At 36.3% G+C, this 13,534-nt stretch overlaps 1 protein-coding gene across 1 annotated transcript in view; it reads right to left on the bottom strand.

Annotated features, from left to right (window-relative positions):
- The window catches only part of PKHD1L1 (PKHD1 like 1), a 152,009-nt gene that overhangs the window by 47,365 nt on the left and 91,110 nt on the right, over positions 1-13,534 (bottom strand). Inside the window, 7 exon segments of the mRNA XM_033126726.1 lie at positions 388-517; positions 1,758-1,912; positions 2,249-2,337; positions 2,954-3,125; positions 3,684-3,843; positions 4,776-4,927; positions 12,685-12,876. Of these exon segments, the coding sequence (XP_032982617.1) occupies positions 388-517; positions 1,758-1,912; positions 2,249-2,337; positions 2,954-3,125; positions 3,684-3,843; positions 4,776-4,927; positions 12,685-12,876 (1,050 nt within the window).

Below are 13,534 nucleotides of genomic sequence, written 5' to 3'. Positions count from 1 at the left end.
TAATACTGTGAATGAAATAATATGTGGGAGAGTTACCTTTCAGGGGAAAAGCACCAAAATATGCAAAGTATTGTTTATATAAATGACAGATTATGAAGAAAACCAGACTGGAGACACAATATGCATATGGAGAGATTTGTTAATGTTAGTTTTGCAATGAATTACATTTTGGTTTAAAATATACACATCTGTATCTATTTTAATGTGACATGATTTAACTTTTAAAAATCTCCGCCACTTTTATAACCCTTTACTATAAATAAATGTCTGTAAAAGCTTCTCATACCATAAATCATGAACTGATAACAAGTACTTTAGTGCTATATGTTTTAAAGTAGATTCTTAAAATTGATATGAATGACACTTTTGATATCTGGAAACACATACCTAAGACTTTTGATCCTTGATTTGGTCCTTCTGGAAAAGCCCACTCTGGGGTAGAATGATTTCCTCTAAGAATAATCTGTAATTCTCCTTTAAAAGGGTTATCTTCCCAGCCACCAATTAACCTACCTCCCTGCGGTAAAGCAGAAAATTGTTAATACTTGAAAAGTGGGCAGAAAAAATTTCCCCCATAAAAAAGGAATTAGAAAGACTGGCAGCCTCCTCTAGTAAAAATGAATGAATTCTATTATACAAAGGACATTATTAAAACTGGAAGTAACCTTAATTTAATCCATTCACTTTGGGATATGCAATTTAAATTATTTTCCAAGGTCAAATTCAATATCTACCTACTGTCAGAACTAGACCTAAAAACAAGACCTCATAAGACCTAAACTAATAGTGTTCGAACAGATCACACTGTATTTTAAAATAATATGGCATATATCAAATATAGTTTTCAAGGCTATGCTATTTATGAGCTATCATTGTTAATAATAAAACTATGACTAAATGCTTGCTGATTCTATGTCAGACATAACATGTAAGGCTTTACATATATAATTTAACCTTTACACCAAACTATGAATTGGTATTATTCTTATTTTATATGTGAAAAAACTGATGCTAAAAGCTTTATCCAAGGTTAACCAACTATCAAACAGTGATGTCTAGATTCAACTATAGCTTTCCCTACCTCAAAGTTCATGAATCTAACCAAGATGTCACATACATTTAAAGCATTAAAAGCCCAGTTTTACTAAAGAAAAGCTACTACACACTTTAGTTTTAATGGTGCTTAATAGCTTTTTGGTTATGCCATTCTTTTTAATGATTGATAATAAAAGACTGACAGAACAATTAAACTGATTAAACTGCTATATGACCAAGATCATGTGAGGTTTATGAGAGAATGAGGTGATTGTTCCAAACTACTGACATATTTTTATTAGTCTGCTTCTGTTTTCATAATTCCATCTATGTCCATTTATTTTAAGTAATACTGTTTGTTGTCTTTCAAAAAAAGGCTTAAAATCTTAATTTTTCCAAACTCCTGGGGATTTTCTGTTGGTTGGATCAAGCCATGAGTTGCGCTGTACCTAATAATAATACAAACATTCTACATAAGATTGAAAATGGGCAAACCTCACACTAAAAAGTAGCATGATAACTATTCCTTAAGGAATGTTTAGTCCACTATATAAAGGAGACCAGAAATATATTAGGCTTCCATGACACTCGCGTTTCATGGGCTAGAGCCAGCTGTATTTCTTATTCATATTAATTGAATATGCTTTTAATTTTTTCTGTACATCTCCAACATTTCAAAATTTGGTGAATATTGGTATTAATTAGAAGACCCTCACTATTACCTGCAGGGATATGTAGGTAGCATTCAAAACAACTTTTCGGTAAGAAGACTCTACAGCTTCCATATTATGATTATGCTTATCTTCCAGTTCTAGAACCCCCCAAACAATGAGCCTTTCCATTGGTGGAATATCTGTGTCTGCAACAATCCATGTTCCTAGGAAACAATACTTTAGTATAAGAAACATAACATAGTCCATAGATTATAGCCTATAGATAAAATGTTGAAAGCCTTATCAGCGAGTCCTGGCTGTGAAGTTTATGACCCCTTTTCTACCCAATGACTGATTCTTGTCTCTCCCTCAAAGTCTATTATTCTTAATAGGTTTAAGTCCTCATAAACGCTAAGTCTCATATCCAGGACACGACAGTAGAATCCACCTCGACATTTGCTCGTTCCGAAGGTGTGCTTCATGAAGGTGGAATGCTAACTATTGTGGTATCTATGTTCATGTTGCACAAACACAAGCATTTTATTTCTTTATGTATTTACCTTCAGGAATAACCACATTTGCTCCTGGGTGAGGTACGGTATAATTATTTTCCGGAGATGATTGCCAAAAAGAATCATTTGACCATAAGCTGAAAAGAGAAATCGTTCTATTATTCTCTATATATATTCCACGGCCATCTCCTTAGGGTGTAGCACTATACTAGGTGTTTGGGGGATGACAGAATGCAAATTAGTTTATAATTTCAATTAGTTTATAATTATAATTAGTTTATAATTTCAATTAGTAACACACTCAACACAACACACACAACTACAAATAGTGCTCTCTCCACTGAAGAAAACTTTCCATGCACATCTGAATCACTTTTTCTCCCACTAAATCCTTATTGCGATACCCTAATTTTGCTATTCTGGATGTGTCATCAAGAAGCTTTGTGATCTCAGGTAATTCACATAAGGACGTTGGCCTTCACCTATATAATAAGGGGATTGGTCTAATAATTCAGATCTAATACTCCAGAAGTCTGAGATGACCAGTAAAACACACACATAATTTTTGTGAGATTTTTTTCCATCTTCTCATCAGGGTGATCATAAGACTCAAGTGAAGTAACGAGTGTGGAAGTGCTTTGTGACCTACGAGGCACTGTGCAGTTGGGGGACGTTATTTTCTCACCCAGGAGTGACATATGAAAAGGACTATGTCAAGTATTACAGGTATTAACAAACAAAAGGCTAATATACTTATATATGGCTGGTCGTTTCCTGAGAATTGGGTTCCTAGATGGAGGGTGCAGAGGGAAGCAATCCTGGAGAACACAGCAGTAAGCCTGGAAATTAATCGTAACGTCTTTCACGGCAGGATCCAGGGTCCCGGAAATGGGCTGATTCTGATGAAGGTCACTTCTCCCTGACACTAAAAGTACAGCACAGCAGTTTAACTTAACATGACGATCTAAGGACTTAAATGTAAGCAAAGTCAAGGCAATTTGAAAATATTCTTCAGATAGTGACTTTGTATTATAAAATTCAAATGCATGGAAATTCTGACAAAATGCATGTCTTATTGAGAAGCACATAGCCCAAATATCTTGACAAAAACAAGTATTTTAGAATGTAATTAAAATTTATTTTTATATGTTTTTTTAATTTTCCAAAATAAATAAACAATAAAAATGAAAGCAATATATAGGACAGCTTCCATTGGACTCATTTCCTCTAATTTTGTGAAATGAATTTTTGGGCCACATTTAATAGTGCTGGTGTTATCTCCCAACATAAAATATAAGTTCTTAATTCAACTCATGGCTTTTTCCAGCATAAATTTCACCTCCAGTCTTTTCATTCACCAAATATTTCTTGAATCCTGCTATATACAGGGCACTGTATAACACATTTGCTCATTAAGCAATTTTTCTCTTCCTTTAGACAAAGTCTTAGCTAAAAGTATGACTTCTGTCTGATGAATACATACCCAAGTAATATAGAGTACTAGTGTTTGCCTCAAGGTGCCAGTCTCCATTCTTGCTAGTATTCCAATTCAGTGGGTTTGAGGAGCCATTCCTCATATCGACAACATTAAACACATCGGGATTTTGAGTGAAGTTATGAGATATGATGACATAGTCTTCTTCCTATAAAAGTTTACAAGAAAATATGGCTCGTTTTATGATAAAAAACATGGTATAATATACATTCATTTTGATGACATAATTAGCCCCTATATTAAGACTTAAGTTTTGGTTTTAGTTTGTTTTTCATCTTGCATTTATGTTTTATCTATTAACATTTTACATGTCTATAGCAATAATGCTAACTGTATCACTAAGGCAATGAAAGCCTCTCTCTAAATAGACATATTATATACACATATAATATATATACATATATACACATATATATGCACATATAAATATTATTTCAATAATGTTTGAAGACATTTAAAACAATGCTAGGAGTTTTTGTTTTGTTTTGGTTTGGCTTCACATATGCAGTGTAAGTAGAACACCAATGTAGATAAAAACTCCCAATTCAGGATACTGGTTACCATCGCAGGTGGAGAGTGGGGAATGAAATCAGGGTAAGCCATACAGGGAACTTCATCCAAAATGTTTATTTCTTTTAAAACATGATGGTAAACATTCACACAGAACGGTAGCTTCAGACAGAGCTGGGTGGTGAGCATAGAAGACTTGACCTATTTTCTCTAATTTTCTGTTTTGATATGTTCCATAATATAAATGTTGAGACCTGTAACTGGTACCTAAAACATCATCAGCACTCAATAAATGTTAGTTATTTTCATGGTAATCATAACAGGGCAGAAGCTTAGTACTACAGGGATGTGGCAGAAAGATTGCTTACTTCTGATTCTTAAACAAGGATCCTTTTTGAGCTTGCTTCTGAGACTGGGGGTGGGTCGTGAGGGTGTGCAGGACTGAACAGTGCAATATGTGAGGCAAGGGCATTCTAGACCTAACAACTGGCGGAAGGCTGAGACGTAGGCTGCAACTGAGTAATGTACAATCTAATTACTAGAAGAGGGATTTTATAGCTCTTTGTTTACCTTAAATCCATAGAATGTTGATGTATATGATATGTTGGTTATGTGATCCACATCTTTAAAATACCAGTTGATGTGCTTTGCATTTGGAATTAGAGCCATCCAACCAGACATATGAGTCAGTCGTTTCTTCTTAAAGGGAACAATGCTTGTGCCTGTGGGAGAAGAGAAAACAAATAATAGTAATCTCTACCTATAGAAAATGTATCCTTTTATATGTAAATGTAAAATATTGATCTAGTCTATGGATGTCTCCAAAGAGGTCACGATAGCATTTCATTATTTATGTTCTAAATGTCTTTAACTGAAGGTCTCAATGTGTAATATTACACCTAACTGAAACATAAAATGCTTTCTCACTTGAAATATTAAATTGAGATGAAGCATTTATTCCTTACGGAAAGAAAAATTAAAATATGATGATTAAAACTACTATGACAAAAGTGCTTAAATATATCAATTCAATTCTTTAAATATCATTGATCTAAACTATAATTCCATTTCTATTCTTTTAAGAACTTAATTCTGCAAAATCCTTGATTTGTAATGTCTGACAATTAAGGTCTGACAATTAACTTAGCGAACTTGCCACCATGCGCTTACATTGGCAGCACCCCACAAACAGCTCGGTAAGGTTTCATAACCTGGGTATATCAGTGTCTCACAGCTGTGTTTATGTTGACATGTGGCACTGTCTTGCCAATTGGCATTTATTATTTTATTGTATGTTTTTGTGTGCCATCGCGAGAATGTCTGAACTTGAATTAGAGCAATGAACCACCATTAAATTTCTTGTTAAACTTGGAAAGAGTGAATCAGGGACATGTTAGTCCAAGTTTATGGGGATAATGCCATGAAGAAAATGGCAGTGTACACATCTATTAAACGTTTTTCTGAGGGGAGAGAACGTGTCACTGACGAAGAGAGGTCAGGGTGGCAAGTAACAAGCAGAACTGATGAAAACATGGCAAAAATTCATCGAATTGTCCATCAAAATCATTGGCTAACTGTGAGAAGCATAACAGACCAAATAAAGATTGATAGAGAAACGGTTAGGAAAATCTTAACTGAAAATCTTCGCATGAGAAAAGTGTGTCAAAAATGGTCCCGAAGGAGCTCTCCAATGAACAAAATCAAAGGAGAGTCGAAGTTTGCCAAGACCCTTTGGAGAGGCAAGACGACATTTTGGGCCATGTTATTACTAGTGATGAAACTGGGTGTACCAATACAACCCTGAAACAAAGCGTCAAAGTACATAATGGAAGTCAGCCACTTCTCCAGGACCAAAAAAGTTTCGTCAGTACAAATCAAGAGTCAAAACTATATAGCTAACTTTTTTTGATATCAGAGGGATTATTCATTATGAATTTGTACCAACTGGACAAACAGTTAACTAAGTTTACTATTTGGAAATTCTGAAAGGGCTGCATGAAAAAGTTAGACGAAAACGACCTTTTCACCAACAATTCATGGGTCTTTCATCACGACAATGCACCAGCTTACACGGCTCTGTCTGTGAGGGAGTTTTTAGCCAGTAAACAAATAACTGTATTGGAACACCCTTCCTACTCACCAGGTTTGGCCCCCAATGACTTCTTTCTTTACCCAAAGATAAAGGAAATACTGAAAGGAAGACATTTTGATGACATTCAGGACATCAAGTGTAATACGACAACAGCTCTGATGGCCATTCCAGAAGAAGAGTTCCAAAACTGCTTTGTAGGGTGGACTAGGTGCTGGCATTGGTGCATAGCTTCCCAAGGGGCGTACTTTGAAGGTGACTGTAGTGGTATTCAGCAATGAGGTATATAACACTTTTTCTAGTTTGAGTTCACGAACTTAGTTGTCTGACTAACTCTCAGGTAACATCATACTTAATGGTGTAAAACTGAAAGCTTTTCTTCTAAAATCAGGAATATGACACCAGTGTTATTCAACATAGTATTGAAATTCTTAGCCAGAGCAATCAGGCAAGAGAAAGAAACAAAAGGTATCCAAACTGGGAATGAAGATGTTAAATTGTCACTTTTTTGTTGAGGACATAATTCTTTATATAGAAAATCTTAAAATATCCACCAAAAAACTATTAGAAATAAAAAATGAATACAGTAAAGGTGCAGGATACAAAAATCAATGTACAAAAATCCACTGCATTCCTATACTAACAATAAAAGTTCAGAAAAAGAAATGAATTATTTTAATTTAAATTAAAAGTTAGATGACTTGAACTTTTCGCCAACAATTCATGGCTCTTGCATCACGACAATGCACCAGCTCACACGGCACTGCCTGTGCGGGAGTTTTTAGCCAGGAAACAAATAACTGTATCGGAAAACCCTCCCTACTCACCTGATCTGGCTCCCAATAACTTCTTTCTTTACCCAAAGATGAAGGAAATATTGAAAGGAAGACATTTTGATGACATTCAGGACATCAGGGGTAGTATGACAACAGCCGTGATGGCCATTCCAGAAAAAGAGTTCCAAAATTGCTTTGAGGGGTGGACTAGATGCTGGCATCAGTGCATAGCTTCCCAAAGGTGACCATAGTGATATTCAGCAATGAGATATGAAGCACTTTTTCTAGGATGTGTTCATGAACTTAATTGTCAGATCTCGTATGCAAACATAAGTTTGGATTCCTTAATAGATGCTCCTGTATTTGTTGAGTTAGTTAAAAGTTTGATTTAGAACTCTTCAGGAACTAGGTTACAATTAGACCTACCACAAACACTGGCCATGATACCCTAAATTTTGTGAGTGACAAACTTGGAACCTAACTACCTGTTATGGGAAAAACTACTTAATTTAGTAATGCTCTGGTCATAAGAGAGTACCTGACAACTTCAGTATAAGATGTGAAAAGATCTCCTAAAACATAAACAAAAAACCTGTACTAATTAATTGTCCATATCCTATTTTTTTCTCTCCCTTCCCTCTCTTTTCATCTCTGATTGAATTTTATATTAAATATGCAATCTCTTCCCTTACAACTTTAAGAGGAAGAAGATAGAAGCAAGATTATAAAATAAACTGTCATCCTTTTACTTTGGAGGATAAGGCAAAAAAAAAAATTTCTAATATAAAGGAGGAAGAAATTCATTCATTTTTAGGCTTATGAATTCATGCTAGTTTTGAAAGGGCCATGAGCTGAAGCACTAAAACACAGGAGTAAAACATGTGCAGTGTGCTCGTATGAGAAGAGCTATGTAATTTGGATCATTCAGCAAATAGCCACTCCTCTCCCTCCATAATGGCAAAGTAGTCTTTCCTGCCCTTGATGTTGGGTGACTTCTTTGGCCCACAGAACATTAGCAGAATTGACACACACAAAGGCTTAAGAAGTACTTAGAGGGTGAGGTTGCTGCCTTGAGCCTCTGCCATGCTAATGAGAAGAGGCTCCCCAGTTACCTGCTCTCCCTTCATCCTGAGCCCTCCAGTGAGCACTCAGGCTGTTTCAACCCTTGAATTCCACCTGAATTCAACCCTTGGGGAGGAGGAAAGCCTACTGGATCCTGACCTCTCAGCTGACCCTGTCCTAGATCAACTAACCCAGCCCTCAGACCTGTGAGTGAAAATAAATGAGGGTAGGTTTAAGCTATTGAGTTTGGGAATAGTCTGGGGTGAAGCAATAGCTGACTTACACAAGAGCCAATGCAAACCACCCAAAACCTCTAGAATTTGCTCCTATATTTGTCAGAATCAAACTCCACTGAAGTTTGCTTATACATGGGATTATATTTTCACCTAACATTTCTTCATAATTCTGTTTCATAAGTAAAACTAACTTTCATTTTCAAAGTTGTGTTTATCTTAATATTTTTTCAGCTGCAATCATTTTCAGTATGTTGATTTTAAGCGTTTTGGACTGAAATACAAATTCTTTGAAGTTGATTATCTTTAAAAAATAATATCATAAAGAGTAAGTGTTTCAAATCAGTTGGCCATCTGGTCTAACTTTTTATATATATTTACATAAAAATACATCATCATGTGTGACATGCTTTAACAAAGATATATAAAGATATACATAAAGTTATATCAAACTTTGTTTTCCACTGATCTAGTATTTGTTGAAATTTTGATTCATTTAGTGTACATGTAAAATCAAAACAAGTGATCTCTTTTTATATTTTTAATTTTTAAAATTTTTAGTAAATCACCTCAGTTGACTTTAATGGAGAGAAAATAAAAATAGTCAAATATGCCTATTAAAAATTGATTTACTTTTTTGGTCACATTAAAAAGCAAAGTGACTGGCATCATGTTTTCTCTACTGTGCAATGTGGTCTGAGCACTACAATTAATTCCATTATAATTCAATATTTACTGAGTCCCTGCTATTTGCAATGTCCTGTGTTGAGCTTTGAGGGCGACAGAAAGATAAGATTATAGATCTTGCCCTCATGGTGTTCACAGGTTAGTAATTAAATAAAAATCTTAATTCTTGAAGGGAGTAGGCCAAAGGGTACAGGGAGACTTCACAGGAAAGCTACAATCTCATAAATTCAGAAATACTAGACTTCTTGAATCAAAAAGCAAAAACAAACAAAACAAAAACTCCTCCTTAAAATCACCACCACCACCACCACCACCACCACCACTACCACACAGACACATACAAAAAGCTTAAGTGCTACTGCTTAAAAATTAATAATTAAAGGTATATATACTTTGCCATGTTGTATATTTAAAATAATTTACTTAGGAAGGTTGTACATCTCTGAGTTCTTGGTAAAACTATCTTACATCACGTCTTACAAAATACTTATGTTCAGTCTACTCACAGTTATGCCATAAAGAATTTGGGGAAATGGTTAAAAGTTGTATCATAAGGAACTATTCTATGACACCGTAATGAAAACACTAAAACATTATCTCACCAGATAAAATAACTTCATTTGCTTTTGCTGTTTTGGTTCCATTTTGATTTAGCCTGTCAAGATTGTCACTGGAAGAAAGCATTTATAGATACTCTGCTGAAAATATTATTTATTGTATCATAGTTTCTAAAAGTTCAAGTAACGTTGCTCCATTCTGGACATCTAGTTATCAGGAAAGAAGGATTGGCTTCGGGATTTATGTCAGTAAGCTACTGAGACAGTGGGTATAACTAATACTCAGATAGTAGGTATATGACCCTTTCAAGTAAATCTCATGACTTATATCATTGTAAATGATGGAAGTGGAGCTGCATACTTCCTGTTTCCCCTGCAGATCTACTGTCCACTATTCTCCATGGGTTTGGATAGAGGGAAGCACGAGAGGGAGGAGACAGGGAAGGAGGAAAGCGGAAGCAAGGTACTTCCCCTGACTCTCTCCCTGTGGGGAGGTCAGGGTTCTCAGTGGGCTCTTGCATCTCTCAACTAAAGGGCACACGCTCTGTCAGGCAGCCTGTTTCACATAGCTCTGTCTGTGTCTGGTTCATACAACTGTTCCTTCCCCTCACCTCTTTGGGCCTCATGGTGGTAATAGCACCTTTGTCCTATTAGCCCTTTGAAGAGCTCCATGGTGGCTGTTCTCTGGATGCCGGATATGCTGACGGAGGTTGCTGCAATGCAGTTGGGTTCCCTATCAGTAGGAATAATGGGATCCCACAGTGGCAGGATGTGGCCCTTAACTGTCAGACATAAAGGTAGGTTTAATGAACATAGTAACTATTAGCCAGAGGAATAATCAGAGTGTTCTGATCTGCGGGAACTTCTGGCGATGGCTGATTGATCTTGGGGTTCCTAAAAATGAAATAAGTGGGTAGCCCACTAAAGTGATGTTTGGCATACGTAGGAAGAAAAACTATGTCTTGGGGTATTGTAACGTAACTCAAGTTACCCAAGCGGAAATTCACTGCTTCTGACTTACTTCCTAGATCTAAGCCAGTTCACAAACTGGGAGCCCCCCTGCCACACTGAGTGGGAGGAATCTGTGACCATTTATCAGGCTACTGCATAATATTAGGAGGAAACCCGCCAGATTTTCCAAGAGTTGTTAGATCCTGGCTCTGAACTAATTCTAATACTCCAACACCTTAAATGCCACCATGCCTAACATGGTCTACCAGACAGAGTGGGAGCTTATGAAGGCCAGGTGATAAACTGAATCTTTGCTTAGTCCCACAAGCGAGTCCAGTGGGGCCACTGGCCCATCTTATGGTTATTTTTCCAGTTCCAGACTGTAAAGTGGGAATAGATATAGAACTCTGTTTGAAGGGCAGAAGTTGAAATTCTTACAAGAAATATTTTAATAGGAGTGTCTGATAACATGGAGTAGAACAACAAAATTCCAGCATGTCATCACAGATTTGAAACGTGTAATTTTAGCAGCTATAGTGTGACTGGTATAATCATGCTACAAATTTTCAAAATTCATTTGGCATAGATTGAGATGCATGAATTTGGCTTCAAATTGCAAGTTTCTACTTTGTAAATATTAAATGTGGAAATTCTGATAAGAGTTTTTAAGTAACATTATAAAAGTATTTGTAATATATTGAAGAAAAGTAGTTAATGTTGACATTATAAAAGGAGAAATAAGTGAACTTGGATTTTGTTGATAAAGTCTCTTTGTGTATTTATGGTTCCTTATTATGTGTTTAGATTAGACCTTGATGATTAGTTTTACATAGTGTCATCAAGAAGCTACATCATTTACATATTCAGGCAGAAAATGTAGAAAACTATATTTGATAATGAACTGTTTAGCAAATCTTTGATTCATCAACAGGCGGCTGGATGGCTCTGTTGGTTAGAGCGTGAGCTCTCAACAACCAGGTTGCCGGTTCAATTCCCACATGGGATGGTGGGCTGCGCCCCCTGCAACTAAGATTGAAAATGGTGACTGGACTTGGAGCTGAGCTGTGCCCTCTGCAACTAGATTGAAGGACAACGACTTGGAGCTGATAGGCCCTGGAGAAACAAACTGTCCCCCAATATTCCCCAATAAAATTTAGCCTTGCATTTAAGAAAAAAAAAATCTTTGATTCATCAGTGTTTTTCCTATTTTCCAAAATCTGAAGTCCATCAAAACAGTGTATGTAAGTGGATTAATTGTATAGAGATAGTAATAACTCCTAGACAAATGATGGAAGAATGAATGGATGGAAGATAAAGACATAAATATATAGATCTAAGCCAGTCAGAGTAGGCTAGGTCAGGTATAATGAAAATAGATATATTTAGTAACTGAAAGATTCCCACATTGGTTCTCTAACTAATGGACTGAAGGGAAATAAGAAGGACAGAGTGAACACTCTAGGAACCATGCCTCCTCATCCCCTCGCCGAGATAATATACTAAAAGCAATTCCAAATCCTCGAGGGGGGAAAATCAAAATATTAGTGCCACAGTGAAAGACCTGAGGGACGCAAGGATCAGGATTCCTACCACAAACCCATTTAACTTGCTTGTTTGGCTGGTGCAAATGCCAGATGGATCATGAATAATGACAGTAAATTCATACAATCTAGTCAGGTAATGATGTCAAGCACATCTGGTGTCCCAGGTACAGTACCGTTCCTAAAACAAATCAGTAAATCAACAGTCTCCGGCACCTGGTATGTGGCTATTCACCTAGCAAATGCTTCCCCATCCCATTTCAACCAGTGAAGACAATCAAAATCATTTGCCTTCAGTGGCAGGAACAATGGTATATTTTTATTGTCTTGCTCCAAGAGCTATGTCAACTTTCCTGCTCTGTGGCATAATAATGGCTGCCGCTTCCTTATCGTGATGGTCCATGCATTTATTCACTATTCCTCACATGCCTGTTTTGGGTGTCTTTGTTTCCTGTCTGGCTTCTGACATATAAATATTATGCTTTTTTCAATGTTCTAAACAATGAGTGACAACTCAAGAAGATGATAAAAATTGAGGAAAACATGTTTAAATTAGTGGTTTAAACTATTATATTCCACTTACCAAAAGAGTCTGAGAGAACCACATCCTTTTCAAGCAGAGACACTGGAGTAGGCTTGTTAAATGCTAAACGGTGGAAGCTGACTGAAGCATCACAGACAGACCCAGGGAACCCAATGCTCCACTCATCTTCTTGAGTACAGTGAGAAGGGTCCAGCAATGAGCTGTGTGGAATGACGGTGTGTCCTTGGTGACCTAGGAAATGAACACCAATGACATGTTTCCTATATCATGTTATATAACTGAAAAAACTGTCTGCAACGTAAAAGTACTGTGACCCATAGTACTGCTAGTAAAATCTAAATGTCTTGGGGAAAAAAAAAATATATATATATATATATATATATATATTGGCATGGAGCAAGAGGCTCTGCGGTAGATTCTTGTGGATGTAGCTGAAATGTAGGATCTGAAGACCCCTGAGAGTCAAAGTAGGAGATGGGAAGTGGGATAAATAAGTTGGTCAAAAATACACAGAAGAATTCAAGTCTAGGCATTCTGACCATAGAACCTGTACTCCTAACTGATGGACTGCCAACTAACATTAAAAACCTAAGCTAAATTAAATAAACAAATTAAGGTTACACAAAGTTTTATATATTAGAACCATCCAAATGGCCTCCCTCTCAAAGCCACCATTAGAACAGGCAACAGATGTCAACAACTTTTGTTGAGAAAACTTTTGTTGAGAAACTTCTTCCATTTTTCAAAGTCTTTCAAAAGTAAGTTGTTAATATCTGTAGGTGTACTTGTCAATTTTCTCTCCTAAAGTATTATGCAGAATCAATCTCTCTCTCTCTCTCTCTCTCTCACACACACACACACTACACACACACCCTTGCTACCTTTTTTA

This window comes from Rhinolophus ferrumequinum, chromosome 14 (assembly GCF_004115265.2).
Source record: "Rhinolophus ferrumequinum isolate MPI-CBG mRhiFer1 chromosome 14, mRhiFer1_v1.p, whole genome shotgun sequence".
In the NCBI taxonomy this organism is placed as follows: Eukaryota; Metazoa; Chordata; class Mammalia; order Chiroptera; family Rhinolophidae; genus Rhinolophus; species Rhinolophus ferrumequinum.
This window is presented reverse-complemented; position numbering and strand designations above follow the sequence as displayed.